The 23,929-nt window shown below is 51.2% G+C and overlaps 5 protein-coding genes across 14 annotated transcripts; 1 reads left to right on the top strand and 4 right to left on the bottom strand.

Moving 5' to 3' along the window:
* Positions 1-176: 176 nt before the first annotated feature.
* TM9SF1 (transmembrane 9 superfamily member 1) lies at positions 177-9,484 on the bottom strand. Of its 3 annotated transcripts, none has more exons than XM_027572636.1 (6): positions 9,430-9,484; positions 4,604-4,965; positions 3,197-3,818; positions 2,574-2,759; positions 1,379-1,652; positions 177-838 (listed from the first exon to the last, which is right to left on the bottom strand). In XM_027572636.1, exons 1-6 carry the CDS (start codon positions 9,446-9,448, stop codon positions 445-447), a joined length of 1,857 nt encoding a protein of 618 aa, XP_027428437.1. In that variant the 5' UTR covers positions 9,449-9,484; the 3' UTR covers positions 177-444. The 3 variants fall into 3 exon arrangements, with proteins under 3 accessions (XP_027428437.1, XP_027428438.1, XP_027428439.1); XM_027572637.2 differs by lacking the exon at positions 9,430-9,484 and adding an exon at positions 5,242-6,090; XM_027572638.1 differs by lacking the exon at positions 2,574-2,759 and having other exon boundaries at positions 9,430-9,478.
* An 852-nt stretch (positions 9,485-10,336) lies between these two features.
* On the top strand, positions 10,337-14,367 carry TSSK4 (testis specific serine kinase 4). 6 transcript variants are annotated; one of them, XM_027572659.2, is made up of 4 exons: positions 10,337-10,912; positions 11,268-11,482; positions 11,863-12,217; positions 12,632-14,367. In XM_027572659.2, exons 1-4 carry the CDS (start codon positions 10,688-10,690, stop codon positions 12,794-12,796), a joined length of 960 nt encoding a protein of 319 aa, XP_027428460.1. In that variant the 5' UTR covers positions 10,337-10,687; the 3' UTR covers positions 12,797-14,367. The 6 variants fall into 6 exon arrangements, with proteins under 6 accessions (XP_027428460.1, XP_027428459.1, XP_027428456.1 ...); XM_027572658.2 differs by having other exon boundaries at positions 11,893-12,259; positions 12,632-12,984; XM_027572655.2 differs by having other exon boundaries at positions 10,338-10,912; positions 11,863-12,259; positions 12,632-12,984.
* Positions 14,105-18,353, bottom strand: CHMP4A (charged multivesicular body protein 4A). Its single transcript, XM_027572665.1, has 6 exons — positions 18,197-18,353; positions 16,557-16,706; positions 16,293-16,470; positions 15,761-15,875; positions 15,040-15,175; positions 14,105-14,425 (listed from the first exon to the last, which is right to left on the bottom strand). The coding sequence occupies exons 1-6, from the start codon at positions 18,225-18,227 to the stop codon at positions 14,367-14,369; spliced, it is 669 nt and encodes a 222-aa protein (XP_027428466.1). The 5' UTR covers positions 18,228-18,353; the 3' UTR covers positions 14,105-14,366.
* Positions 18,354-18,738: 385 nt separating this feature from the next.
* LOC113910429 (magnesium-dependent phosphatase 1) lies at positions 18,739-20,256 on the bottom strand. Of its 2 annotated transcripts, none has more exons than XM_027572663.2 (6): positions 20,098-20,256; positions 19,924-19,984; positions 19,741-19,851; positions 19,306-19,413; positions 19,119-19,214; positions 18,739-18,956 (listed from the first exon to the last, which is right to left on the bottom strand). In XM_027572663.2, exons 1-6 carry the CDS (start codon positions 20,132-20,134, stop codon positions 18,905-18,907), a joined length of 465 nt encoding a protein of 154 aa, XP_027428464.1. In that variant the 5' UTR covers positions 20,135-20,256; the 3' UTR covers positions 18,739-18,904. The 2 variants fall into 2 exon arrangements, with proteins under 2 accessions (XP_027428464.1, XP_027428463.1); XM_027572662.1 differs by having other exon boundaries at positions 18,751-18,956; positions 19,129-19,214.
* A 703-nt stretch (positions 20,257-20,959) lies between these two features.
* Positions 20,960-23,823, bottom strand: NEDD8 (NEDD8 ubiquitin like modifier). Of its 2 annotated transcripts, none has more exons than XM_027572666.1 (4): positions 23,665-23,823; positions 22,122-22,169; positions 21,874-21,956; positions 20,960-21,323 (listed from the first exon to the last, which is right to left on the bottom strand). In XM_027572666.1, the coding sequence occupies exons 1-4, from the start codon at positions 23,680-23,682 to the stop codon at positions 21,227-21,229; spliced, it is 246 nt and encodes an 81-aa protein (XP_027428467.1). In that variant the 5' UTR covers positions 23,683-23,823; the 3' UTR covers positions 20,960-21,226. The 2 variants fall into 2 exon arrangements, with proteins under 2 accessions (XP_027428467.1, XP_027428468.1); XM_027572667.1 differs by having other exon boundaries at positions 23,671-23,775.
* Positions 23,824-23,929: the final 106 nt, after the last annotated feature.

Below are 23,929 nucleotides of genomic sequence, written 5' to 3'. Positions count from 1 at the left end.
CGCGGAAACAGGGCCCCGGCAAGGCAGGTTCCCCTGGCCGAGTGTTCCCAAGCTGGGAGAACTCGCGTTCCGTGCGTTCCGCCGCCGACCCGGCTTTCTAAGGGACAGTGCCCTTAACGGCAGGGCTCGGGTTCCTATATCCAGACCAAACTCTCTGACTACAGGATCCTTTTTTCTTAATAAATTTTATTTTGATAATTGTAAAAAGGAAAATCAGGACCCAAACTAAAGGCAACTTAAAAAGTTCAAATATATACTCCTTATAGAATAGAGATTTGTAATTTCCAGGCCCTGCGGGGAAGGGAGGCCCCAAGGGCAAAGGGGAAGGCAGCGATGCCATCACAATTCAGTCACTAAATCAGAAGAGACGTTGGTTGAGAGAGCTCAATGGGCCTCTGGACGTGAAGAATGGGAGAGAAGAGCAATGGTTTTGCCCCCCAAAACTCAGTCCATCTTGAGGTTAACATAGATATAACGGATGAACTTTAGGGAAGAAAAAAAGGAGATGGTGCCGAGCATGAGGAAGAAGACATAACCTGTGAGTAAGGAGTAGCCAAAAAACTCTACTGTCTGTACGGCCCCTGACATGTTGGAGCGCCGGGCATAGTAAAAAACGGAGTAGAGGAAGATGAAGAGCCCAGTGGAGCCAACACTCAGCACAGAGCGCCACCACCAGCGGTAATCCTCCCCAGACAGCTGGAAGTAGGTGAGCGCAATGGAGATGCACGCCCCCACGCTCAGCAGGATGGCGAAGACAAAGAAGAGGATGCCGTACAGAGTGTACTGTTCCCGACCCCAGACTGTGGCAAAGATGTAGTAGAGCTCCACGGAGATGGCACTGTGAAGAGAAAAGACGGTACACGGCATTAAAGGGCTGTGCACCGCCAGCCCGGTGGCCAGCTCCACACCCCCATGGTACCGGTCCGCTCCGCGCCCTGCCCGGGAGTTCCCAGCTCCGTGGGGACTCTTCTACCCGCCACCAGCAGTGCTCATTCCAGAAGCATCTGCCCTCATCGGTTGGGAGCAAGGATCTTGTCTGTTTTCTTTTCTGCTGTCTTATCTGCCTGGCACTAGAGGTTCTCAACAAATTGAATATGCAATCACACGGGCTTCAAGCCCCACGTGGTGCTTGTGGACGCTAAAGTCAGAAACCAGAAAGATGGTGAAAGGAACAAGGTCTCTGAAGAGCTCTTTAAATGAGACACCCTCATCTGTGAACTGCTTCAAGCGGAGTCCTGCTTGGAGAAAGGAGGACCCATTTAATGATCTCTTAATGGTAAAGCTGAACCAGGGATTATCACTCTTAACTGGGCTAGGGTACTGGGAAAGGAAAAGTCAGGAACCTGAGAATGATGGCCATGGCATAAAGGGAGGATACCTGAAAGGCAGGAAGCCTCCAACAGTCATGTGGATGAGCGTAGACTTGTACCAAGGCTGGGGTGGGATTTCCCGGGCGATGTTCTTGGTGCGACAAGGTGCGTCAAAGGGGCTAGCATTATTCTTCCCGAAGATGCCTCCAATGACAGTGAGGGGGAAACCCACCAGCAGCCAAACCGTCAGAAGCAGCAAGATGGTGGTGGCTGGCAGAGCCTGTGTCGAACCATTAGCCCAGTGCACCGAGTTCACCACACTCCACGTCAGAAAGAAAGGCACTGCAGGGATCGGCCCCCAGAAGAAGGGTCAACAGGAGGAGCTACATCCTGGGGCCACCCACTCAGACTAGACCTAATAGGGAGAGGGGCAAAGCATCCTGCTCCCAGGCAGACCTCGCCCTTCCACATCCTGTGGTTTCCTGTTCCTTATCTTACCAACATCTCCTCCCCCGTCATTATCATTAAAGAGCAAGGCCGCCATTACATAGTGATCTAGAGTAACACGATCCACCTGCCTCCGAGGCCCTATCCTGCTGTGGCATCTGTGATTCCTAGCAAGAGACATCCCTTTGGATTAAGGCCCTGTTTTCAGAAAGCTCTGGTTCAAACATAAATGTGATGAAATCTAAATCAGGATTGGGAACACAAAAGCCTTAGAATGCAGACCACTACGGCCTTTGAAATGATAAACCGGCTTGTAAGGCTAGAGTCCTGTAGCCACCTCCAAATAAAAAAAAATTTTTTGAAAGGAGAGTACCAAAAAATAAGTTCCAGAAAGAGTGTTATTTCACTCTTCATGTAATGGTTACAAATACGGGCTCTCGAGTCAGACTGCCTGGGTCTGAAACCTGCTCTACTCCCTCTTAGGAGTGTAGTGTCGGGCAAATTACTTAAGCAGCCTGAAGTTCAACTTCCTCATCTATAAAATGGGGACAATATTACCTACCATATAGGGTTGCTGTGGGGATTTAATGAGATGAAGTGTGTCGAGTGCTTACCATACTGCCTAGAACATTTTACTTACTTAATTTTTGACTATGCAAAAGAAATGCATTCTTGTCTTCTGAATGGTTTTGTTTCTTTTGCCTATTTTTATTCCCTTAAAGCCTTACTCTAACTCTATCCCAGGTTCCACGATGTATTCTAAGTTCCCCAAATCGGCCCACCAGGCCGGCCCACCAGGGAAAGGACAGTCCTCACCAGAGAAGAGGCTGGTGGTGAGAATGATGTTCCACACCCAACGCTCGCCTCCAATCTGCCGGTAGAAGTGGCTGGACACGTAGCCAGAGATGCAGCAGGTCAGGGCATACAATAAGATGGCTGCCGAGTTAATGGCCCCGTGACGGTGCACATTGAACATGCCCAGCAGTGCCATGACAATAATGCCTGCAGGATGGTAGTGGAAAGCCTATGTCAGGTCTCAACCTATCCCTTTTCTGGCAATTTCAGAGGAATCAGCCCCCTTTCACCCAGACCCAAGGTCTCCAGGAAAACAATATCCCCTGATTCTGTTGTCCAGCAAACCCACAACTGAATATACACATTCTTTCTTTCTCTTTTTTTCAAGCTCCATGCTGGGCATGGAGCCCAACGCCAGGCTTGAACTCATGACCCTGAGATCAAGACCTGAGCTGAGATCAGAGAGTTGGAAGCTTAACCAACTAAGCCACCCAAGTGCCCCTATACACATCTCTTTTAAGGCCACCCCACCCCTTAGGTCTGCCCCTCACCTGGACAGAAGATCAGGAGATCTTTCCAGAACAAACCACCTGCTTAGTTCTACCCCTTGAGAGAAATCCCTGATTTAATTTTTATCACCTCACCAGTGCCAAGGGCCAGGAACTGGGCACCCACACCAAGCACAGCACAGAGCAGACCACGGTACGGAGGGAAGCGGAAGACATCTGTATGGATAATCTTCCAGCCATTGTCACCTTGGTCAAAGTCATCACCAGAACCTGCAGACGTAGTCTCCTCATCCAAGTTGTATCGAGCCAGGTCGTTTCGAAGCACACGCATGAGAATGACAGCCACAAAACCCACCAGTAAAAACACAAGCACCATGGAATTGATGATGGACAACCAATGGATCTCCAGTGTCCTGGGAAAGAAACCACCATCATCACCACGGCGCCTGTCACTCCGACGCTCCACTGAAGTCTCAGACCAGCGCACGCTGTAGGTGTGGGTGAGGCCTAAGAACTCATCAGGTCGTAACCCATCTAAGCTGTGGGGCTTGACATCCCGCACCGAGACATTGGCAAATATAATTCGATCTCCATGGAATTCTAAGTGGAAATCCAAATGAGTCCAGAGCCCTATCTTGTGGCTGTGAGGCAGGAAGCCACTCTCCTCCATGTAGCCCACAAAGCCGCGGATTGGCAAGTCGTCCACTACAAATTCAAAGTAGTACAGTTCCTCAATGGCCTGGCGCAGTTGCTCCACCTACAAAGAGCAAGTCAGGAGTCAGACAAGGCCTCCCCAGGCAGAAGGTTAGAGCAAGGTTTCACAGCCTGGACACTACTCACATTTTGGGCTGGATAGTTCTTTATTGTGGGCAGCTGTCCTGTGCACTGTAATATGCACCATCCCTGGCTTCTTCCCACTAGATGTCAGTAGCACCCCCCGTAGTGACAATCAAAATGATCTCCAGACATTGCCAAATGTCCCTTGAGAGACAAAACCGAACTGCCCCCTGTTGAGAGCCACTGGGTTAGATCCTAGTATGCTGGGATTCTCCAAAAAGAGCAATATGACTTGACGGGGTTAAGGTGTAGAAAAAGGAGAAAGGCAAGGTGTAAGAAAGTCTAGGGTAGACTAAAGAAGAGTGCCCTAAGATAGGATTTGCTAAAGAAAAAAGCATCACAGGAAAGGTAAGAGTGTAAAGGAGCTAGTTAAGAAAGCCAAGAAGTAGGTATGGAAGGAAACCATGCAGGAGTGACAGCTGGGCCCTTATTACCAACAGAGCGGCTTGGAGTCAGGAGCCCTGGGCTCTAGTATCACCTCTGCAATTCAATATCCACGTAGTCTTGGAAGAGTCGCTTTTGAGCAAGTATGTTTCTTCCTCAACTGAATGCAAATAGTACCACCTGTCCTGCCTACCAGTGGGGTTGGCGTTAGAATCAAGTCAGATCATTTCCACAGAGGTGCTATAAAACCATGAATTAGAAGGCACTGTTATTAGTCCCTGGAAGGGAGGGCTAAATGCTCGCCAATGTGGAGAGGCTGACCTGTGCAGAACTGAGCTGCATGTGGCACAGAATTCTCTTCTCCACATTCTCCCGAAAGCGGATCTCGTACAAAGACTCAGCCATTCGGTCCCCATCCAGCACTTCCCCCAGGCTAAGGCTTTTGTGACGGATCTTCTCAGGGCAGCAGACCGGAAGCTGATAGTAGTGGTAAGTCTCCTGAGGGTTGTGGTAGGGTCCCACTTTGTTGACATACAGAATGACGGGGTCACCGGCCTTGTAGTGTGTCACACCTTCCACCCCTGGCTCATGGCCTGTGCCCAGCAGCAGTATCAGGAATGGCAACCACTGGCAGCTCCAACTCGGCGGGTGCCCTAGGACTGTCATCCTTAAGGCAGTGAAACCTGTTTGAGGGAATCCTGCAGTTATGAAAACCAGGGATCAACTCCTGACGCCCCAGGTCAGGTCCTTTGAAACGAAGCCCCATAGCTCCAATTTCTCCCCGTGGCCTCTCGAACCCTCCCTCGGAAGGCCGCCCCCCGACCCCCACACAATACTGCCTCTGTCCGCCTCTGCTCTCTCGTCTTCTGGATCTGGGGTCCCCGTCCCGCAGCCCGCCTGCCCGGGACCTCCCCGCGCGCCCCAGCCCGTTTCCATGGCAACGCCACGCGGCCTCGCACCTCCAGCACCTTCCCGCGGCATCCGCGGGGTCCTCACAGCTCAGGTAGGGCTGGCCGAGACGGCGCCCGCGGCCTCTGCGGCCCCGTAGCTGCCCTTGGGCTCCTGCCCGGGTTTCCCCCAGAGCGGCGCGCTAGCGGCGGCCCGGAGAGGACCTGACGCCCGACCTCCACGGGGTTGTCCGCCGCGGTGCCTGATCACAGAGGCTGCGGCCGCACTCGGCTTAGTGAGGTGCTCCCCGACGAGCTTTCTCCAGCCGGGAGGCCGGCCCAGCTCCGGAGAGCCCGCAAGGCTCGGCTAGCCCGCCCCCCACCCCCCACCCCCGGCGGGGGGCCCTCCCGGCGATCTGCAGAGCAGCCCAGGACACGTCAGTCTTACCACTTCCGCCTCACTCGCGGGGACCTCAGCCCGGCGGAAAGCTCCTCTCCTGGAGCGGAGAGGGGACCACGCCCCCGCCGCGGCTGCCGGGACACCGCTCCGCCGACGGTTTCTCCGGCCGGGGCTACGGCTGAGGCCTGGCTGCGAGGCCTCGGACGCCCCTTCGGGGTGAGAGGCGCCGGCCGCCGCCCCCCGGGAAGACTTGGGGCACGGGCGGAAGCCGGGGAGCCTTGCCCGCCGCACGCGTCCAGTGACTGTCCAGGAGACGGACCCCGGTTGGTGGCTGGGCCCACACCTAGTGAACGCCCCGGAGCATTTGCCGGCTGAACCAGTGGGACTCGCCACCGACTGCAGAGGGCGAGCTCTGGGAGGCGATCCATGGCCCCCAACCCGGGCGGGGGTGAGTGAGGCTTTGGGCGTCTCTATGCTAGGACAGCCCGGGCACAGTCCATGCAAGGGTCCTGGAGTCGGGATCTCACCTCACTGCTTCTCTTGACCCGTCACGAATGGTCTCCCGCCGAAAAATAAATACGTGAATAAAAATTCTTCCGGAGGCTGCATTGGAGGCCTCCCTGGCCTTATAATGACCGTCCCATGTTCGAACGTAGGCAAGCCTGAGCTAGGTCTGGTGCGGAGGCACGCAGACAGACAGGGTGTCAGCGCTTTTATTCGGTGAATTGGGCAGCCTGACAGTTATCGTTACTTGCAGGTAAAGAATCTTGACATACGTTCGACTCTTTCGATGTTTTTGTTCGTATTTATCTGTATGTGTACGGGCTTTTCTTAATTTTCTATTGCAGATTACTCTGGAAAAGTTTGCCCTTATTTGTCTCGCTACTTTAAGGGGATCTGCCATTAGGGGAGTTTTAAAGATCAGACCCAGGGGCAGTGACTACCGTTTGGCCACCTGGGGGCAACATGTAAGGATGCAGACTTAAGGTTCCCTTTCCCCGGGGAAAGCAGTACAGGGGAAATCTTAACTGGCTTCTGACCTGAAAAGTCCTCCATTTACCTTCTTCTGCCCTCTCTGACCCAGCCCTCCTCCCTGCAGGAGGAGGAGGTGAGGTTCTAGGAAGTAGGGGATTGAGTTTTTTAGATAAATCAGTGAATTTTGTAATTAGAAAAGTAACTTAAGAGAAGCCAGAAACCTGGGACTCTTTCTCACTTACTGCCCCGTCCCAACCCCCCGCCTCCTCTGATCAATGCTGTCAAGCCCCCCTGCTGCTTACTTCCTCAATATCTTCCAAATACTTGCCCTCCCTGGCTGCCTAGCTTCGGGTCTCATCCTCTCGCACCTAAATTACCATGACAACCACCTTGCTAGTCTCCTGGTCACCTCCCTTCTTGGATCCATTTTCCACTCTGCTGCTGATTCATACATATATACACTATATATACTGTTTTCTGCAACAGTGGTTCTCAGATCTTGGTGTGCATCAGATTCAGCTAGAAGCTTATTAAAAACATGGAGATCTGGGTCCACGACATCAGGATCTTAGAGGAGGAGGTGACTAGGCATCATTTTTTAAGAGGCTCTGACTTTGACTATTTTGACCAAAATTTGAACATGAGTACATAGGATAAATTCTAAAAAGCTTGGTATATGAGGCCTGTCAGACCTGGATCTTTATTACTTCTCCAGGTACACTAATTGTATTCAAATTAGAAGCTTGAATGTCATGTTCTCTCAAGCCTGCAAGCCTCATATAGTTCCTTTGGCCTAGACTGCCCAATCTACCATCCCCTACTTACCTGCCTGGAGACCCCTCTTGAACAGTACAAATGCCTCCTCTATAAAGCCTGCCTCTACATCTTCCAGTCTTTGTTTATAGCACTTTATCTCACCGTACTGTTATTTTACTACTTATGTGTCTGTTTTCCTTGCTCATTACTAACTACTCACAGGAAGACTGTAATTTATCCATCTTGATATCCTCAGGACTTAGCAGTGCTTTTGTATAAAGTAGGCAGCTTAATACACGTGTTTTGAATAAACTGGTTTACCCTTTGGACATGATGCGGACAGAGCTGCCACCAAGCTACCTATCCAGAGGAGCAGAAGATGGGCGGGGCAGGGTGGGCCTCCTTACCACAGTGTGTCCTGGACAACTCATCTTGGCAGTTTGAGAATGTAGATCTAGCTTACAACAAACTTTGGAACTACCCTGCCAGCAGGATCAGCAGGCTGTCAATAAACAGGAATTTACCAGTAGCCTACGGCACAATCTGTTGTTGGAGTTGGTTTTTTTGGAAGATAGAAAATGTGATTCTGCTTTTGTTCTTTCCCCTGCGTGCCATCCCCCACCCTGCACACACACAGTCTTAAATCCAGGTAATCCCTCTAGCAGGGTCCTGGGACCAAGCCCCACATGGGGCTCCCTGCTTAGCAGGGGGCCTGCTTCTCCCTCTCCCTCTGCTGCTACCCCTGCTGTGCTCTCTCCCTCTTTGTCAAATAAATAAATTGAAGCGGGCTCGCTGAGCAGAGAGTCTGATGGCAGGGCTCAGTCCCAGGACCCTGGGTTCATGACCTGAGCTGAAGGCAGACGCTTACCAACTGAGCCACCCAGGCACCCCCAGTTTTATCTTTTAACATACATGCAATGCTCCGGCCAAAGAGAATTACTTTTCCTTCATTGTTCCCTCTGTCTTGGCAAACCCCTACTCTTCCTTGAGAACTTATCTCATGAGCTGTTTTAAGGACACCTTTACTGATTGCTCAAGCCCAAACTGGATGTTCCTCCTTTCTGGGTGCTCCCAGAGCCCCAGTACTTTCTGTCACAGCATCTAACATAGTGTCTGTAATTGTGTTTTTTCTGCCTGCATCTCCCATTAGGGCTGTAAGGGAGGTCAACTGACCAGAAGAGGGAGATGAAGTTAAGAGGTTTGAGAAGAATAGGTTGTGGAGAATGGAAGTGAGCTGATCTGGAAAATGAGCAGGATCACTGGGCAGCATTTGGGGGTCCAACTGAGGTTAAAAACACAATGATTTTAACACAGTGTTAAGATTTTTTTTAGCATCCTTGGGTATAGGTGCTTGAATATTTTTTTTTAAAAGATTTTATTTAGGGGCACCTGGGTGGCTCAGTCATTAGGTATCTGCCTTCGGCTCGGGTCATGATCCCAGGGTCCTGGGATTGAGCCCCACATTGGGCTCTTTGCTCGGCAGGAAGCCTGCTTCTCCCTCTCTCGCTCCCCCTGCTTGTGTTCCCCCTCTCTCTCAAATAAATAAAATCTTTAAAAAAAAAAAAAAGATTTTGGACTTGATCCTGAGGCAGATGGGGAGGCACTGAATTGTTTTAAGTGGGAACCAAATCCGTGTTATGCCTTGGAGTTCAGGGTGAAGACTGGAGGGGAGCAGAAGGCTTGCTAGAGTGATCAGTTGATGGAGGCTTGACCTAAGGTGGTGGCAGCCGCTTCAAGAGCCTGGAGTGTATTATTAAAGATAGTTTTAAGAGGTAGAAGAGGTGACAGATTGGATGTAAGGGCTGAGGCAGAGGGAAGGGTCTAGGATGACTGGGTGTGTAAATTGAAGATGAGTATAGAATTCAACAGAGGGCACCTGGGTGCCTCAGTCGGTTAAGCATCTGCCTTCGGCTCAGGTCATGATCCCAGGGTCCTGGGATGGAGCCCCGCATTGGGCTTCTTGCTTGGCAGGGAGCCTGTTTCTCCCTCTCCCTCTGCCTGCCGCTCCCACTGCTTGTGCTCGCTCTCTCTGTCAAATAAATCTTTAAAAAAAAGAAAAGAAAAAAAAAGAGGAAGTCTAGGGCAAGAACAGAAAGAGTTCAATTTTGGACATGGTGAGTTTAAGATACCTGAGGGAGACATGTCCATGTGATGTCCAGTAAGCAACTGGATGCTGGATCTGGAACTCCAGAGGACATCTGGGATAGAGATGAGATTAGGAGCAGTCAGCATGGATGTAATAACTAAAATGTTGGGAAATGGGTGAGATCCTAATGGGAGGGCATAAAGCTCTGAGGAAATAAGGCCTGTGGTAGAACCTTCCGGATATGATTAAGGGACAGAGAAGATAAGGCTCCAGTGAAGTCTGAGGAATGGCTAGAGGGAGAGGAGGAAAAGTACAGAACTTAGGGTCATGGGAAGATAAGAATGCATTTCAGAGTTCCCAGGTGGAGTCCATTCCACCCCTTCAATCTGGGATCCTTGTAACCTTGAAACTCTTTATTTTTATAAAGGTATGGAAGTGATGCTCTGCGATTTTGAAGTCTAGGCTTAGCTGTCATGCAATTTCTGATTTTTTTTTTCCTCATGTAATTCTCTGCTACTATGTGAAGGAACTCTGGCTAGTCCACTGGATAGTGAGACCATATGCAGCAGAAACAAACCACCCAGCTAAGATGAGACCACCAGAAGAACCACCCAACTGAGCACAGCTCAACTTGCCAAAAAATAAATGAATAAATAAAAGGGTGGTTGCTTTAAGCCAGACAAACAAACAAAAAACATTGTAAGGTTAAGATTCCTTAGAATAGGCTTCTACAACACCTTGCAGTTCTCTGTCATATTCTCACATGCAAGTTTCTCATTCTGGATAATAAACTGAGTACAGGGTCTCTGTTGGCGTTATTAGCTGTTTTATCCCAGTACTCAGTGCACGGCCTGGCACACAGTGGGTGCTCAATGGACATGAATGGTTGAAGGGACTAGATCTATGGCCGGGAGGGGGGGGCGGTCTCACCAGACTACAGAAGCTGCCTCCAGGAATATGTTCCACTGTGCACTTCATTCTCAAGCCTTGTGGCCCAAGGTGGAAAGAAGGTGAATTGTGATGTATGTGGAACATGGGACCTTGGCGAATTCCGTAACCAAGAGGAGGAAGAAGTAACAACAGCCAGTGGAGACAAAAAGAACTGCTGCCCCCTTCTCCCCCCTCCACGTTCCCACTGGGGAGGTGAGCCCAGCATCCCAGACTTGCGTGACTATATAGGCAAGCATTTGGAGACTAACTTTACTTTGTTACCCCAGCCCTCAGTGGCTCAAAGTTGGCTTTCTGAGCAGATAATAGGCTTCGAAGTAGCACAGTTCCCTACTCTCAGCAAGCCCAACACCATGGGGAAGGGAGACACCTCGGAGGTAGCACCACCTACCTCAGCCTACCGCTCTGTCATGGAGGCCTATGGTTACGAGGTGGGCAAGGTCATTGGCAATGGCTCCTATGGGACGGTGTATGAGGCTTACTACACAAAGCAGAAGGTCATGGTGGCTGTCAAGATCATCTCAAAGAAGAAGGCCTCTGAGGACTATCTTAACAAGTTCCTGCCCCGTGAGATACAGGTTGGAAAGGGAACTGAGACCAAGCTGCTTAAGACTTCTCAGAAGGGGTGTGGTTAGGAGGAGGTGGAGTGAGAACCCCCACCCCCACCCCACCCCCCGCAGGGCTGACTGTCTCACTAAGCAGCATGAAAATGACTTGATGTAAATTCAATCTCTTTCCACCCACCCACTCACCTCCAGCCCTTCACAAAGTAAAAGTACAAAGCCTAGGGTTTGCCCACAGATCACCCAGCCCTCTGGAGTTTAATCCGCTTGCAGAGTTCTAAGTTAAGTTAGCCGTCAGACAGCAGGAGGGCTGGGAGCACAGCCCGGGTTCTCCCTTCCCAGGTTTGATGGGTCCCTCTTCCGGGGCCAGGTCATGAGGGTCCTGCGGCACAAGTACCTCATCAACTTCTACCAGGCCATCGAAACCACATCCCGAGTATACATCATTCTGGAGCTGGCTCAGGGCGGTGATGTCCTTGAGTGGATCCAGCGATATGGGGCTTGTTCTGAGCCCCTTGCTGGCAAGTGGTTCTCCCAGATGACCCTGGGCATCGCCTACCTGCACAGCAAGGGCATCGTGCACCGGTGAGGGCGCTGCCACCCAGGCTGGGGCCTTTGGGCTCTCAAGGGGGTTTTATGCATGTTTCCCATTTTCTGCCCTCTTTTTTCTCCCTTGACCTTCCTCAGTTATCTAGGCCCATTCATCCCCTCTATTTTAATTCTCTGCTCAAGAACGTTTCTGTAGCGCCCACTGTGAGCACGGCACTCTGAACTACAATGACGAGCCCCCTGTGGTCCTCAGGTACCATCCTCTCTCACCTTTGGGCTCTGCTCACAACTCCATGGCTCTTTCCTCTCTACTTGTATCCTCATAATGGCACCTCTCTCCCACCTTGCCTTTTCCATCTCTAGCCTCTGACCCCTGGCCCTTCAGCTCCCGGTCTAATACTAAGCCCTCTCCCCAGCCTGACCCCCAGCCTTTCTGCTGCTGGTAGGGACTTAAAGTTGGAGAACCTGTTGCTGGACAAGCGGGAGAATGTGAAGATATCAGACTTTGGCTTCGCCAAGATGGTGCCTTCTAACCAGACAGTGCATAGTAGCCCTTCTTACCGCCAAACGAACTGCTTTACAAACCACCTCAGCCAGACCTACTGTGGCAGCTTCGCTTATGCATGCCCGGAGATCTTGCTGGGCTTGCCCTACAACCCTTTCCTGTCTGACACCTGGAGCATGGGCGTCATCCTCTACACTCTAGTGGTCGCCCGGCTGCCCTTTGATGACACCAATCTCAAGAAGCTGCTGAAAGAGACTCAAAAGGAGGTCACTTTTCCATCTAACTACTCCATCTCCCAGGAGTGCAAGGTGCTGGCTCCCCCAGGAGGGCTGAGGCCTCAGGGATGACCCACAGGCAGAGAAGACCCATCCTAGGCCTCCCCACCCTGGGGGAGGCTCTTTCCCACCAGACCCATCTCACACTTTAGCCCCTGCCCTAGAGAAGTTGGCGGGGAGGGACCTTAAAGGGCCACCCCTGGGCTCTGCACCTTACATGTGAGTCAAGCAGGTTTCAGCTTCTGTCTCTTTAGGCCAGAAAGGGATTATGCAAGAGGTTTCCCCCCAGGTACCCTTCCTTTCCCTCTCCTCCAGGGAGTTAAATGCCTTGCTCTTCAGGATAAAATCAGGACCACACCCCCTTTCACCAGAGTGGTGTGATGGGCTGTCCTGCTTCTCTCTCAGGTCCAGCTGCTCACTGCCTGTGTGGCACAATGGGGGGCGAGCTCAGCCAAGACCTCTCTTTCCCCTGCCCTAGAACCTGGTCCTCCAGACGCTACGCCAAGCCACCAAGCGTGCCACCATCCTGGACATCATCAAGGATCCTTGGGTGCTCAAATTCCAGCCTGAGCAACCCACCCAGGAGATCAGGCTGCTTGAGGCCATGTGCCAACCCTCCAGCACCACTAATCGGCACCAATCCTTGGAAATCAATACCTAAAAATGGTTGAAGGAAGGGGTTGGAAGAGGAGCAAAGCAGGAGGGTCTGGGGCTAAAAATCCTTTATACCAAAAATAAATCTATTTCTGATTTAGTTTCATCAGCTGGGGTCAAAGACATTCTTTCTTCGGGGGAACCTTAGCAGGGAACCCTACTGAGACCAAGAGGTGGATTTCTAACCAGAGTCTGTAACCAGTCACCTTGATGTCTGTAAGTCAATAGGGTAATTCACAATGTAGCTCATACGTGGCTCATGGGGGAGAGGGTGCTGGGATAAACACCCACTTTGGGGAAGCTTCATTATTCTGGCTAAGTAAATGCTTATTATTTTACATGTCTGTGCATTCTAAATGTTCAAGCAGTGGGACAGAGGCCCTGGTTGCTATTTGGTTATGGCTCTGCCTCTGTTTACAGTCCAAAGGGATGGCATTATTTGTTCCCCTTGAAATGGGCATCAGGATGTGTGAAATATCTTGGTTCCTTCTCCAGATGCCACCTTAACCACTGTTGGAACAATCCCAGTGAATCATGGTCCCTCATCGATTGCTCTTAGAAATGGCAAGGGTGCCTGGGTGGCGCAGTTGGTTGAGTGTCTCACTCTTGGTTTCAGCTTGGGTCATGATCTCGGGGTTGTGGGACTGAGCCCCGAATCAGGTTCTGCGCTCAACAGGCAGTCAGCTTGGGGTTCTCTCTCCTTCTCTCTCTGCTCTTCCTGCTTGTATGCACACGCTCTCCCAAAATAAGTAAACAAATCTTAAAAAAAAAAAAAAGAAACCGAAGAGACAGTTCAAACAAGCCTATTTACCGTGGGTTCTGAATAAAGGAAAGCTACTTGCTCCTTCATCCCTATATTCTCCTTCCCTGTCCTTGAAAATGGGCTTTGCAAAAGGCAAATGAGTAGTAAATCATGGGGCTGTCTTGGCAGAGGCATGATTGGGGGAAAGCAATGAGAGAAGACTCAGAGACAGCTCCATATGGGTCTAAGATAAATAATACTTGTGCTTAACCTCAGCACCAGGCAACTCTAGGACACACCAACTTGAAAGATGAAACAGTACCTACCTAGAACATAGTAGGTCAAGATATTGTCAACTCCCATTTGTTCTCTGTTCCAGTACTTCGTTATTCCCTTCATTACTCCCATTGTGATTCAATGCTTGAAACAAAGCTCCAAAGGCCAGGGAAGAGTTTCAGGTGTAGACGAGGCAGTATAAGCAGTATGGTTCCATCTGCCCGATTTTATTGGGAACAAGGGCACTGTAACTGCTATCAGAGAAGGGAGCCCAGGGGCTCCTCTCGCACCAAGGTCTTTTTTCAGAGTTGAGCCAGGGAGGGGAGGGCGACAACACCTTTTCAGGCAGGGTCACACTATCACCCTCAGCAGGACCTCCCCAGAAGGCTATGTTCCTTTAGCTTAGCACTTGGCACTTAAGGAAAAGAGACCAATGAAGGCAGCACTGGGAAAACAAGCCCAGACTTATCAGGATACCCACTCAGCCAGCTGCTTTAGTGCTTCTTCATCTTCATCTGCTTCAGGAGCTTCAGGGACAAGGATACCCAGAGAAGAAAGAAATGTTAGGGCCGTAGCAACTTCCAACAATCCCCTGCTAGAACACTGAAAGTCGGGCGCCTGGGTGGCTCAGTCGTTAAGCGGCTGCCTTCGGCTCAGGTCATGATCCCAGGGTCCTGGGATGGAGTCCCGCATCAGGCTCCCTGCTCTGCGGGGAGCCTGCTTCTCCCTCTGCTTCTCTCTCTGTCTCTCATGAATAAATAAATAAAATCTTTAAAAAAAAAGAACACTGAAAGTTTGCTGAATTTTCTCTCCCCAGCAAAGAACCTAAAGGTGTGGTCCTTCTGCTTGCTGGGCTGCTGCTAACTCCCAGGGAACCCTTGTACAAATTAAGAAAATGTGCTTCTCTCTCCCAGAACTTGTAGCCCTACACCAGGGTGCCCAGCTTGCCGAATGAGGCACAGCTGGACTTTAGTCTTCATTCCTGTTCAGCCAGGTACCCTTATACGGTCAATAACCTGTGCAACGGTAGCAGCAGCCCTCTTTGCCCGGTTCCTTTGAAGCAGGATGTAAGAGGAATAATCTCTCCCCGTATCTATCCCACCTCCTCAAGTCCTTAAGGCAACAGAATAGCCCTGAGTACCTGGTCCTGCGGGCAGATGTGCAGAGGGTACACTGGGCAGTTCAGTGGGGGGTTCTTCCTCCTTGTCACCCACAGTTAACAAGTCCCGGGCCAATTCCTCCTGCTCCAGCTCCTCTAGCTCCTCCAACAGTTCATCCTGGATATGGAACAACAAAACTGTTTAAGATGAAGAAATGAGGGGCGCCTGGGTGGCACAGCTGGTTAAGCCTGCAACTCTTTAGTGTCAGCTCAGGTTGTGATCTCAGGGCTCTGATCTCAGGGTTGTGAGATCAAGCCCCATGTTGGGCTCCAAGCTCAGCAGAGTCCGCTTAGGACTCTACCCTCTCCCTCTGCCCCTCCCCTCCCGTGATCTCATGCTCTCTCTCTCAAATAAATAAATTTTTTTTTTAAGATTTTATTTATTTATTTGAGAGAGAGAGAGAGAGAGAGAGAAACAGCATGAGAGGGGAGAAGGTCAGAGGGAGAAGCAGGCTCCCTGCTGAGCTGGGAGTCCGACGTGGGACTCGAACCCAGGACTCCGGGATCATGACCTGAGCTGAAGGCAGTCGCTTAACCAACTGAGCCACCCAGGCGCCCCAAGAAAGGGAATTTCTACTTCCAAAAACATACCACTTTTGGAGTCCCTCTCCTCCCCCAAACTTGCCCCATGATTCTCTTGGGCATTCCTTCTGGCTGGTCTCCTGCTTTCTCCCATATTCCCTGACCCCTCAGTCCCAATCACCTCATCCACAACGTCTCCAAAGCCCACAGGCCGAGATATGGCATCTGAGATCTGCTGGGCCACCTCCTGTTGTTCTGTAATGTCAGCCATCAGTTCATCCACCTTGTCAATGTCCCTGAGAACAAGATATACAGCCAGGAAATCAGGAAACAACCCTCCCGACTTTCCTGTCTTGCCTGAGTGAAGCCCCTCCTGTCTGTGGCCTCAGGCTGATAAATCCCCGGCTATCAGGTAGAAGAGGTCCCTGGGAAATTGTACAGAGGCAAGGCTGGCCTGAGGATTGATAAGAAGCCACACTGGGGAGGATAGGCTGCACTTCCCTCTCTGAAGGGTCTTAAATCACCTTTCTTTGTTATAATGCTTTAGCCAGCAAAGAGATCTTACAGGAAGCAAAGAGACCGACAGAGGTCTAGCTGTCATAGGCACGTCTATAATGTAAATTCACATTCTGAAAGGTTTTAAGATTCAAAGTACAATACCAAGCTACTTTCCCCAGCGCCTGGGCCCCCTGCTTCCCTCCCCCCGTACCCACATGTCCTGGTAGGCCTTCTTCATGCCTTGGGCAGCAAGCTCCATGGTACGAAGCACTTCTGCATTGGTGGTGGCATTCTCGATGGCCTCACGCTGAAACTCCAGGGTGGATAATGTCCCATCGGTTTGTGCCAGCTGTTGTTCCAATCTTTTCTTCCTCCGCAAAGCCTGTAGGGCGGCTGACCCAGCACACACCCTGAACATCAGAGCCAGAAGCCCTTGCTTCCCACCTGGGCCCACCCTACTGGCACCTCTCCCCCATTACCTCTCTTATTCTTGATCCCATGCTTCTTGGCCATTTGTAGCTCCTGTTGAATCTTCTGCTCCAGAAACTCCTGTTTCTTGATCAGTATCTTCTCTGTCTCCTTCAGTTTCTGTATTGCCTCTTCAGGGGTTGGCCCCTTCTCCTTCTTCCCTGGAGTCCAATCAAGCAGGCCCATATTGTGTGGAGGAAAACTATCAGCCACCAGTTACTAAGCGCATAGTATGTGCTGGCACTTGACTGCATTACTGTTAATCCCAAAAGGACTCTCTACGGTGAAGGTACTATCTTCACTTCACAAACATGAAAACGGGCACAAAGATGTTAAATTGTTTTTGTTTAAAATCACAACTAGGGGCACCTGGTTGGCTCAGTCGTTAGGTGTCTGCCTTCAGCTCAGGTCATGATCCCAGGGTCCTGGGATCGAGCCCCGCATCGGGCTCCCTGCTCAGCGGAAGGCCTGCTTCTCCCTCTCCCGCTCCCCCTGCTTGTGCTCCCTCTCTCGCTGTGTCTCTCTCTGTCAAATAAATAAATAAAATCTTTAAAATAAATAAATAAATAAAATCACAGCTAGTAAGAATAGAGGAGTAATCGAAATGTGGCAGTATGACTTTCAAATCCAGTATTCGTTTGCTATTCCAAGCTGCCTTTCAAGTCATTTCCAGGCCTTTTTTAAAAATAATAGACTTCGTTTTTCAGAGCAGTTTTAGGTTCACAGCAAACTTGAGTGTCAGGTACAGAGTTCCCATACACCCCCTGCCCCCACACACGCACAGCCGCCCCACTATCACATCCCCACCAGAGTTTGGTCACTTTTTGTAATCACTGTTGCACTTGCTGTCCTAGCAGATGCCCAAGGTCCTGACTCCACAGGATCGAACTGAATGCAGTACAGGGGCTAGAGAAAAAAAAAATCTGATCTCAATTTTCCCCTTCATCTTCTGCACTCCTAAAAAAACGGTGGCCCTTGCCTGCTTAAAATCCTTCCACACTCTCTATTGCCTACAGGATAAAATCCAAAACTTGAATAAGACATACAAGGCCCCTCTTGATCTGGCCTTTGTTTACCTCTACACACACACACAGTCTGTTCCCCTAAACACACCATACTCTTTCCTGCCTGTTTTGCACAGTTACATCTTCCTGGACAACCTCAATTCTCCACCCGGCATACCTCCAGCCTTCTGGCTCACTACCCCGCCCCGCGCTGCTTCTGTGCTTCCCTGGGTGGTAGGTACATCTCCGTCATGGAGTTGCTACACGATAGTGTATATGTCAGTTTTGGCTTGTCTTGCCCTACCAGATAGGAGTTTTAAGTAGGCAATCTTTCTTCATCACCTCAGATGCCCTCTTGGCCAGCATAAAGGAAGCACCAGTGTTTTGGAAAGGAGATGAGGACGAGCGGAAACTCATCCCCCCCGCCCCCCGACTGAACAGTGGGGACCCTCCGCTCCAGTCCCGGGCCGGCCCCCAGCTCTTCTCTCTGCGGCGGGGGAGGGGAGGCAGCCGGACTCAGGCTCCCTGACGAGGCGGGGCCTCCTGGCACGTGAGGAGGCCTCACTAGGCCGCGCATGGGGTCTTCGGGGCAGCCCCGGGCCACGGCCTTCCCCCACACCCCCGCGGCCAGCCTCGCCCCGGCTCACCCCTCCCGAAGAGTCTGCCGAGCCCACTCATCGCCACCCTCGCCTCTCCCGCCTCCGCCCCACGGCGTCGGGCAACTTCCGCCTTGCTCGGGGAGGGTGCGGCCTCGGCGCTCCGAGACCGGCCTGGGCCAATCCCTCCTTGGGGCACCGCCCCGACATCATCAACTGGAGCCGACGAGGCCACTTCTACCACGTGACCCGAGGCACCAGCCCCCAACCCACTCGCTCCACTTAAAGCGGCCGCTTCATTTTTGGCTATAAAAAGGCCGCCGCACGCCCTCCCCCCCAAAACACAGTATTTGTTTTCCTGGAAGGGAGTGTGCAGGGTCGCGCGTCCCACTGCTTGGGGCCAGTGGAAGAGTTCTTCGGGCCCTTGGCAGAGCTCAGGAAACGGAGTGCGGATGGGGCGAGCACAAGGGGGGGGTCACAGTCGGGTGTGCCACAAGTTTCTATGGCCCAACCTAATGAAGACTAATGCCGCGCGCTCTGCTCTTGGCACCTCCAGTTAGCCGAGGCCGGCTACAACGCTAGACAAATAGAAACATGCAGGAGGACCTCTTCTGTCACACACACACATGCTTTAATAATTTACAAATACACCTGAGAATGCCTTCCTGATTTCCTTTCAGTTTTATGCCTCCGATGAGGCTCATCCACAAGCCTGGACCTCAGGGCCCAGCTTGGGCCTTTGCAAATGTCTCTAGTCCTTCATTTAGGGTTTGAAGACTCATTCCATTCTGGACATGAATGCAGGTAACGCCTAGAAGGGAAAAAAAAAAGCCACATTTCATCAGGCCTGTTGTTCCTCTCACCTTTTTTGGGTGTCACCCAAATATTGTCATGCAAATCATCCATCCCGTACATACCTACCTAACCCCTCATCCGAACCCTTTCTCCTCATTCCCCAAAGGGCTAATCTTACCACTCAGTACCCAGTTTGCTGACGTCTACGATATTCCGCTTCTCATCATCAAAGAAGATCATCTGGGAGAAAACAACTCCAGTCTTCATCTGCAACCTGTGCAAGGAGGGGCAGGGAGTGGCCCCGCTAGCTTCTTAGCTCCTTCAGCCTCTATGGTCTCCCTGCTTCTACCCTTATCTCCACCTACCTCTCAAAGTGGGTGACCTTGCTGCCTGGATAGATTTCCCGATGAGCAAAGTATCTGTCAAGGTCAAAGAGCTCCAGAAGCTGGTTGGCCCCTTCGATCTCCCCTGTCCTGCAAGAAGGTGTCAGAGCTGGGATCCGGAGGGCCAGAGCTGCAAGCCAAGTTATATTTAACCAGGGGGGAAATCAACTTGCTATTTTTCCAGGATAGGTAGGCATCCTCGGTCCTCATTCAACTCCCTATGCTTCCCGTCTGACACAGGCGGCGGCTGAGCCAATGTTTAATAAATTAAAGGCACAGGAGAGGGCCCAATGACGATATGCAAATACATGCAAATCTGCCCCGCCGAAGTTTTTGTAGCCCCGGGGTTACGCGAGACGTCTCCTGCCTGCGTCTCTCAGCTTGAGACCCGGCAGCGTTTTCAGTCGCTTTCCTCACCGTGAAGCGGCCGCCACGGGCACATCAAGGTCCCGCAACCGCTGCAGGACGTCGGGCACCTCTGGGTACAGTCGGACGGCCTGGCCCCGCCGGTCCCGGACCGCCCCATCGCTGCGGGGAGAGTGCGCTCAGCTGCAGCCCGCCCCACCCCGCCCGACGCCGGCCTCCCCAGCGCCCCCTCACCTGCTCCTGTGGAACGGGGGGTCTACGTGCGTGTCCACCCAGAACGGCCAGAGCGTGTAATCTGCGGGAGGACGGAGGGAAGGCTCAGGCTCGGAGCGCGCAGGTCTCGGGAGCTGCCGCTGCGGTTTGGAAAAGGAGAGCGCCCTGCGAAGCTCCCCAGGCCCGTCTCCTCACCCAGATCGAAGACCGCCAGCTTCGGGAGCCGCGCCATGGCGGGCGAGCGAGGCTTTCTTCGCGGCTGCCAGCCGCCCCGCCTGCCTTAGAGAAACGGCGACTAGAGCGTCGCCGCGCGGTCCTGCGGCCGTCTGCTTGGAGACCGGGCAAGAGCGCCTTCTGATGGTGGAGCGAGGGAAGGATTGCAGTAAAGTGCCACCGCCACCGCCCGGGGGGAACCACAGTGCTCCAGCTTCTCCAAGACACCTTCTTCCCCTACTCCTCCACTCACCCAGCCCGGCCGGAGTCGGCTAAACTAGAGAAGCCAGGGAAGGGAGCCCTTTCGCCTGGCACCGCTCTCATTTTCTCTTACCAGTTGAGACCTAAGTGATCCATAGCTTGTGACTCCTCAACCCATCTCCAAATCGGCCTGTCTTCTGTTAAGTATAGAACCCAGAGCCCCGAGCAGCATTTTAGCCACAATGTAGTGTCCGTAAAGCCCTGAGGCCTTTCTTGAACCAGGCCCAATGTTCAGGAGGGCTAAAATGGGAGAGAAGTCACTGTCCTGGTTTCTACCACCCCCATCAGTAGTATACTGGTAAATGTGTAACAACCAGTTTGGGGAGAGGGACTGATTTGCCACTTGAGGCCAATTTCAAGCTACCAGCATGAAATCACTTACGGGGTTGGAAAGAGATGCCAATAATTAGATCTCCTGAGCTGGTAAGAACTGGCTGCACACCACCTTGGGTAGACTTTCCTAGAGTCTGATAATCCCCCGCCCCAAGGGCACATTCCCTCCCATTGCCCTTCTTCAGAGGTGTAAATGAGTGTGTACTGGGTCCATTTCAACTTCGTTCACATTTGTGCAATACAACAAAGATTTCAGGAGGTCAGGAAATATTTTATTGACAACTAGGGACGTGGCCATAAGAGAGGGAAGCACACAGGCCTGCAAACTAAAACCCAACAGCCAGCAAGGGCCCTTTGGGCCAGGAACACTGCATCCTGGGGTCCTCACAATCTCCCACCAAACAAGACTGGGCATCCAGGAGAAGGGGCAGTGGCTCTGGTGTCCCACAGAGTGAGAGGATATATGATGCCTCATTACGAGCGACAGGGTAAGGAGGTAAAATGCAGGGAGGGTCCATCACTGCCTAAGACCACCTCCTCCTCTCAGAGCCAATACGAGGTGGAGGACTGAACCACCTAGGATCTTGTAATCAGCTGCTGTCTTCTCATCATTCCTGCAGGAAAAGAAGGCAAAAAAAAAAAAGGCTTTAGAAATACGATGTAGAACAGGATTCTAACACTGGGTTTCTTGAGTCTTTTTCCTGGTCTATGAACTCAGATGAAAAAAAAAATTACATCTTTATTTTTACTGACCCTTAACTGAAATATTTCTTTTAATTTTGAAAACAAGCAATAAACCCACAGTGGTATTAGCAACATGGGTAACCTGTTAACAACAGAAATTGGCTATTTTCATATCATATTACAACTGTTTGCGAGTATTCTGAAAATATGTCAAAATTATGGTAAATTAAACCCACCATTAGATCTTAACGTATTAATAAACCATATATATTATCACAAATCTGTTTTTAGTATTTTGAGAACTAAATCTCAATATAGTTGCTCTTGTTAATCTATGTATTTTATGTCTGCAAAAATCTTATTCTGAGAAGGAATTCACAGGCTTCACCAAATCACCAAAGGATCTGAGGCTCCTCCTCCAGTATTTGCTCCCTCAATGTCACGTAAGATTGCCACACCTCATATCCATGTCAAACTCACATCTGTTTTCCACTGTAGATGAGCCGCTGCTGCTGTGGGGGGATGCCCTCTTTCTCCTCCACACGCTCCTTGATTCGCTCCACCTTTAAGGGTACAAGTAGTCAGGGACTGCAAAGGGGTAAAACCACGGAAGTGGAAAGAACAAGAGCTATGCAGACAGCATGAGAGCGAAAAGGACTAAGTCCATCAGCATTTCCAAGTGAATGTGCATGTAGGGAGACAGGCATGAAGTACCGGCCATACATTACCTTGTCTGTGGGTTCAATGTCAATCTCAATCTCCTTTCCGGTCAGGGTCTGAAACAGGCAAGGGTTTCATGAGTCCTGCAGCCTAATATACAATTTGTCTTCTAGGTGAAACACCCTGTCCTGGTCTCTGGGGATCTACAACTTCCAAGAGAAGCTCATTCTCAGCAAAGCTGCTTTGAAGAATCAGAAGGCTTTGACCCAAACCTGTATTTATCAAACACTTTTAGGCTGTAGAAAGCTCTGATAGGGCAAGATGCTATGAACCATTTGGCCCTCTTAATCCTCCTACAGGTCATTTTACACCCCCCCCCATCTTCCTACCCCCACACCATCAGAATCCATGAGAATACTGGCATTCCTTTGGATAAGACAGCAATAAGAGATGTCCTAAGGAAAGCATGCCTTTGAATCAGGATGCCCTTGTTTCCTGTATCAAAGCTAGAAACTGACATTCATATAATTCAAAGAATTCTCAAGGACACCAGAGACCACAAAAATTTCGTGAAACAATACCCCGATACTTATATTTTCTTTCTTTTAACGTTGCTTGCGACCCATTCAATTGATTTTACAATTAGTGACTCTTTTAGTCACTACTCACAGTTTGAAAAACCATGATTTTTAACATGCTCTTTGGCCTCAATCCTCAGCTAGGAAGTGGTCTGCAAAGACTGAAGAGGTTAAGAACGGCTGTTAAGCACGGTAACCACACTAAAGAGCTGATGAAATAACAACAGACTTACTCTGCAGCAAAAAGGCCAAACTAGTGTTGCACTGCGTCAATTTTTAGTTTCTGTCTCTCTGTCGGAATGTACGAAAGAAGCAATAGCAGATAGGACTAATGAGGGTTGGGAATCGGTGAGGAACCATGGGAAACTTGGAGATGAAGGAAACGCTGCTAGTACCAAGAACCAGGGCACGGATAACTAACCTGCCTCAGCCAAGGAAGTGAGGCTGGTCCAGGAGGCCTGGCTCAGAAAGGCAGGTGCTGACTGAACACACTCCCAGCTCTGGTTCCTGAAGGCTGGCTGAGATACCGCACACTGGCGACAACCAGCAAAGGCTTACAGCCTAGCTCCTGAGAGGCCCCCGGTTCCCCAGGCTAATGTTTTTGTGTTGTGCTTGGAAGCAGCTGCATTAGGGGCTGGGAGAAGCAGGTAAGGAGGGCAATGCAGAATGGAGATTACAGCTTATTCCAAGATTCCGAGAAAGAGAGCCAAACTGCTGCTTGGCCTTCTCTATGACTGCGGGGGTTCGAGTACAGCGAGGCCCCGGACAAAGGCGGCCTCCTTCTGGGTCATAGCACAGTCCTGGCGAGAAAGCAGGACCCGCAGAGGCCCCGGGGTCGTCTGCCGGGGCCAGTCCCCAGCCCTCAAAGCCTTCTTGGGCCCCCCTACTTCCCATCACCCCTCGCGCGGAGCCCTGAGGCTGTCAGCACCCTCCAGGCTCGGGAAAGGCGTGGTTTTCCTTCCCCGCTTCTCCCGCAAGGCACAGCGGCCAGCCCAGTACCACAGCGTCTTGGCAAGGCTGGAGGTGCTCCCACCTTTACTTTAATTAGCATCTTCTTCCCAGTTTGGAGCTGCACGCAGATAATTTGCTGCTTCCACCGCTGTGGTCGCCGCTGCCGCTCCCCAGCAATCCGCTTGTGGGAGTCACTTCTGCTTCCGGGTCACTTCCTGGCTCCACCCCCTCCTTCCCCCCCATCTTCTTTCCACCGGGTTCCCGAAAGGCTCAGGAATGCTCCCGCGTTTCGTTTTGGTGGCGTCACGAATAAAAAGAAGGCGGCGGTTTAGTTACAGCAGAGATAA

The sequence above is a fragment of the Zalophus californianus genome, chromosome 6, assembly GCF_009762305.2.
Source record: "Zalophus californianus isolate mZalCal1 chromosome 6, mZalCal1.pri.v2, whole genome shotgun sequence".
NCBI classification, from domain to species: domain Eukaryota; kingdom Metazoa; phylum Chordata; class Mammalia; order Carnivora; family Otariidae; genus Zalophus; species Zalophus californianus.
The sequence above is the reverse complement of the archived record's forward strand: the minus strand, read 5'-3'. Positions and strand labels throughout refer to the sequence as shown.